This window comes from Papaver somniferum, chromosome 2, assembly GCF_003573695.1.
Source record: "Papaver somniferum cultivar HN1 chromosome 2, ASM357369v1, whole genome shotgun sequence".
Taxonomy (NCBI): Eukaryota; Viridiplantae; Streptophyta; class Magnoliopsida; order Ranunculales; family Papaveraceae; genus Papaver; species Papaver somniferum.
In genome coordinates, this window is record NC_039359.1 from 29,686,941 (window position 1) to 29,692,286 (window position 5,346).

A 5,346-nucleotide genomic window follows, 5' to 3' on the forward strand; every position below is an offset into this window, starting at 1 on the left:
TATGTATACCACCGGAAGAGGCACTAGTGGAAAATGCAAAAAAAAAAAGTTTGCCAAAAAACACTTAAAATCGTATAAAACGACTGCTTACGGGAGCCCTAATATTGTAGTCTTATTTCTCAAAACGACTGATCTTAGGAGCCCTATAAGTTTTTACATTACGTCTCCCTTAAACAGTCTGAAAACTGATATACACAGTCCTTCCACTGGATCATATTTTATAAAAAAAATAAAATAAATTGATTCAGCTGGATTTCAAAACTGACCCAGCTGAATCAAATAAAATAGCAAAGAACAAGAAACTAAAGTTCAATTTACATTCAAACACAACCTGAATTCTTAAGTTGAAATCATTCCCATTCAATTAAAGTTAGAATTCATTATACGTACAACGCACTGATCATAGCTTGGATTCATAATCACCAAAAAATTATAAACAAAACCTGAATAACCAATACAAGTTCAAAGTTTTCTTAAAGATAATTAAGTAAAAAATAACAAAATGATAAACTATCTGATGACGAACTGAGCCGCACAACTCAGAATCGCATACTTGCAGCAAAAATAAGCTTGTGCATTAGTTTAGAAACTAATTTCAACATGACAAGAATGGACTATTCAGAGATAACAGAAAAAACAATGTGCAATTCCTTCGCCATGCATAGCTTGACCTACACATAAAAAGATTGTGTACAAGACTAATACAAGAGATGCTAGGGTATGCTAACAAGGGATTACTCTTTAAGTATTCTGAACAGATTGATTCATAAAAAAAAATTCAACTAGAAGTTTGTACAAGTTAAATGTCCACAAACCATTAATTCATTCCGAGGTTTCAACTACTTGAAGATCCTTTATGCGGAGAAATAAAAATTGCAGGTTCTTAAGACAAACATAAGAAAATAAATGGAGCCATTGTGTACCTTGTTACCCCTGAACTTAGTCTAACATCTCTGGTTAACTACGCATGGATTACAAAAGTATAAACTTTGATAGTCCATGGCTGAGACAGAGTTTATACATTGACAAAACAAATACAATTGCTTATACAAACTTGAACAACAGATAAACTCACCTTGTTAAGGAACAGGGTCTCCGACAGTACAGTAAAGGGTATTATTGCAAGTTTCGTCATCTGCACAGAAAAATCATTTCATCTGGATTAAGCTTTCACGACTACAACCAAACTAAAGTAATCAGATCCTATATTCAAATGATCATAAGATAAAATCAAAATAGTTAACCTGGTAGAATCCAGTGGAATTGAACCCAAGACATAAATTGAGAAGGTCAGTAGACACGCCATTTAGGATACCAAAGCATTACCGTTTCGGTATCAATTTCCTTGGTCTCAAAAACATTGAATCTTCGTGCCACATGAAGTGTGCAAATTGTAACCATTAGATGCCAACTTGTTAATGTTATAGCTGCAAATAAAAGAGAGGTTGAAGTTAAAAAGAATGAATCAGAAGATTTCAAGACACAAATACATTCTAAATGTAAATCGATAATACATTAAAATATAACTGGGCCCGTGAAACTGAAATGCCTAATCCCCGTCATGTTGGAATCACACCAAAACTAATGAGCATTCCACAGATCAAGGAATGTAATTTTTCGAAGGCGCTAATTTTGGGAGACAGGTCTGCACACTTTATTAGAAGTATAAACACTAAGATCCCAAATGCATACTTTATTAGAAGTATAAACACAAAAAAAGATGAGCCAGACCACCTGAATAATCATGACAGCTGCGAATTGACCAAGCGACGAAAATAGCTGTACTTGAATCATTGGATCCTTCTTGTGTTAGAAAATGTTTAGGTACCACCCAATAACCCAACCAAGCTCCAGCGAGCATAAGACAAACCAACAGACCGATACAACTGCAAATTATTGGAAACAAGGAAAGCCATTACCAAGTGTTACTTTGGATCATGATCAATAAGCTTATATTAACTATTTTATCCAACATTAGTATATTAATTCTACTTAGCATTCCACATGTTCATTCCATCCATATAAGAAGCAATCAGTAACTCTGCTTTCATTTTTCAGGGGTTACAAGAATCCCCTATCCTACGGAAAAATTGGAAGAAAAAAAATTAAAAACTAAAGAGTGCACAAGTGAAGGGAAGTTCATAAGCTAACTAAAAAACAAAATCCCTGACGTAAAAATTACTTGCATTTGCAGACATGTCTAGAATGAACAGAACAAAATATAAAGAAGCTTATGCATAAACACCACCATTGTGATAGAGAACTTGGAAGATCCATTCAGCACATTATTCCCCTTATCATCTAAAATTAGAAGGCAGGTTATAACTGCAATCTACTGTCCAAGTTCCAAGACGAACTAGAACAATGACATAAAAATTGCCAATGGACACATAGACGTTAAGTAATAACATAAAGCAGAGAAAACTTAGATAGAGGATTTTACATATATTTGCTGACCCAATCTCCACAAGCACCGACTTTAATAAACCAGGTAAGTAACGAAGAAGAAAAGATCCAATTCCTACCTGGAGAAAGTGCTAAATATTTTCATTTTTCATATAAAAAATTAGACTATGGTCACTAAATAATGACATATAGCATCCCCAGTCAGGCTTTTCAATTTTCAATCTTGTAACTGACAATTTGGGTACTTACTGGACAATAATTTCCAACTAATTCATTCGACCATTAATGACGAAAGAATAGCGATGCTCCCGTTTTTTCTCAATATCTGTTATCAGTTTTTTCTCCCACCGGATACAACATTTGTGGTTAATCTTGCTAATAGAGTAGTGAGTATTATTGTTATGTAAATGTTGGGGTTTCTAGAAGGGAAAATATTGAAATTTAAAAACGCAAAAAAAACTAATAACAGAGAAGAAAGTAATTAGGTATTTCAATCTCACAGGCCCATTTATATCCTGCAAAAAAATTCTTATCGAAGACCTTGCATAACGTAAGCCATGCAAACCTGCAAGTAATCGACCAAAGAAACACAAATCAAATCCAGTTTCTTTCTTCAAAATTCAAACTTTGCAAATAATTCAAATCAGAATTTCAGGGAAAGGTAAACGGCACGACATACTAGCGTAGTTTCAACTTCTCACAGTACATATGCAATACATGAAGAAAGTATTCTCTGTAGATAGGATACAATGATCAACATAAAGTAGGTCAATTTCTAAAGATATTGGGTATGATGTTATAACCAATCTCAACAGAACCCACACAACAGACATCCAATCAATTAATCAAACAAGCATCCTATTGAAAATCTAACCACACGAAGATATTCTCAACATACAAGCTTCACAGGATATAAATCTAAAGTCAATCTGGGCTAGTATTCTTGTCATTTTAGGATTAGAAATCATCATGCATACAAACACAGATTTTCCAAAATTGATCACCATTTATTTTTAAGTGATCGTTATTAGGATAATCGACCTCATAGTCAAAGTTGGATAAAAACCACTAAAGATTTAACCAATAAATCCGGAATTCTTAACAGATCAAGCATCAACCATTCTGTATTCCTTCTTATGTTCTAAAAATGTTTAATTCATGATATAGAACCCATCCCATAAACAAACAATCATCTAGTATATCATTTTGTCACATCAAACATGCTCTTTCACCCAAAATCCTAATCTACCCATTCAATAAAACCCATAACGGAAAAGAAGGTGAAAAGTTAAAAACCCATTCCAAAAATGAATCACTATTATAGACAATTAAAATCAATCAAAATTCCCAGATCTAAACTCTAAAAAAGCAAAAACAGATAAACTACAGAATCCCTAATTGGAGAAATTGAAATCAGATGAAGCAATAATCTGTATATACCTTTAATAATTTTTAATTGTTAGGACAGCCACCAGGAACACCTCCAATAATATCATCATCGACCCATTGCAGATAAGTTGTTAACTACAAAACCCTCAAAATTAAAATTAAAGATATTAGATGGTTGTAACAATCATAAACCAAGTAATACGAGAAAATGGTATCAGCACTTAGTAAGACTGATATTCCCTTTATAAATCGTGTAGAATACGTCTTCCGGCGGAAGTGAATTTTGTTTTTCTGGTAATAGGACTACCTTTGACAACCCGTTATATAAAGAAGCCCATGGAAAGACGTTTTCCCAAGGCCCAATCAGATTTAAAAATCTTGTTTTCCACTAATGAGGACATCTTAATGTTGTGTTATGACGGTACTGCTAGGATGAATCCTGGTCCAGTTGGGGCTGGATGCATTATCCGTGATGCAAAAAAATACTTGTTTGGGGGCCTTAGCAGTAGGGTTGGGCACAACAACGAATTATGATGCAGAAATTGAAGTTATAGTCGGGGGATTGAATTGGGCCTTATAATGGGTTGTTTTATGGTTGATAGACAACATTGTGGTTGCTTTGGACTCGAAGATGTGCAATATGTACTTTTATAAGTAGTAAGCTTCCATGGCGTATTATAGGAAGATGAACCAGATTAAAGACGATGTATGCAGGAATTATGTTTAGGCATGTCTTTCGAAAAATTAAATTTTTAGTTGACACCGTGTCAAAACACGCTGCAAATTTAGACAAGAGAACTACTTCTTCTTTTCAAGGAAGGCCATGTCTCTTAATTAATATTGAGAGTGTTGGCATTAGTTACTTTAGATCTAAATCGTCCTGTTTAAGGGATTGCATGCCCATCTATTTTTGCTTGGTTTGTAAAGGCTTCTTCCCATGTTATTACTCTTGAAATCTCTTTAGCTATTAATATACTTTTATGACTTAGCTATACAAAAGAATGAGAATAGTCGGTGGGGGTTATAAGAATCTAAGGGATAAAGAAGGTTATTCCTAGAGGATAGACTCAACTCTCTATTTATCCTTAGATATCCCTATATAATCACGGATGGGATGTTTATCGTATTTTTCATCCTTACAACTATAAATAGTCCAACAGTTGGTCATTCTGAAGGAATTTCGCAACAAAAAGACAATAAATTTATCTATAAATTTCGGACTCTCTCAACGTCTTATTTCTACAAGTTTCTACAACAAAGAACCTTGATTTCATCTCTTTGATCTTCCTCCCCAAGAGAAAACCCGATTTATCTTATGTGACTGAAGGAGTTTTCGAATTGCCATTTTCTTGGTTTAGGCTAGGGTTGTTCATCATCAACCTTCCGCACTCATCATAAATTCAAACAACCTTCATCTCAAATTACTTAACCTACTAATATGTATATACTCCGACGGGAATCCACCGGCCAATGAATAGGTTGAGAATCTGCACTCTAGTTTTAAAGGAATAATACAAAATTGCACTAAACTAAATTGGTTTTAATTGTAAC

The 5,346-nt window shown here is 34.0% G+C and overlaps 1 protein-coding gene across 8 annotated transcripts; it reads right to left on the minus strand.

Moving 5' to 3' along the window:
- Nucleotides 1–361: 361 nt before the first annotated feature.
- On the minus strand, nt 362–4,016 carry LOC113347246. 8 transcript variants are annotated; one of them, XR_003358830.1, is made up of 7 exons: nt 3,847–4,009; nt 2,656–2,971; nt 2,444–2,525; nt 1,735–1,886; nt 1,245–1,427; nt 1,076–1,135; nt 362–443 (listed from the first exon to the last, which is right to left on the minus strand). XR_003358830.1 is itself a non-coding variant. In XM_026590858.1 (6 exons), the coding sequence occupies exons 2-6, from the start codon at nt 2,912–2,914 to the stop codon at nt 615–617; spliced, it is 378 nt and encodes a 125-aa protein (XP_026446643.1). In that variant the 5' UTR covers nt 2,915–2,971; nt 3,847–4,016; the 3' UTR covers nt 412–614. The 8 variants fall into 8 exon arrangements, 2 of the variants coding, with proteins under 2 accessions (XP_026446643.1, XP_026446642.1); XR_003358828.1 differs by having other exon boundaries at nt 412–671; XR_003358831.1 differs by having other exon boundaries at nt 412–1,135; nt 2,907–2,971; nt 3,847–4,010.
- Between the last annotated feature and the right edge of the window lie 1,330 nt (nt 4,017–5,346).

Bases quoted from the DNA above. Each gene is read 5' to 3' on its own strand.
- LOC113347246 (XM_026590857.1), bottom strand. The intron at 1,428-1,734 runs GTGGTCTGGCTC...TTTTATTTGCAG, and splicing joins CAGCTGTCATGATTATTCAG to CTATAACATTAACAAGTTGG. The intron at 1,136-1,326 runs GTAATGCTTTGG...TTTTCTGTGCAG, and splicing joins AGGAAATTGATACCGAAACG to ATGACGAAACTTGCAATAAT.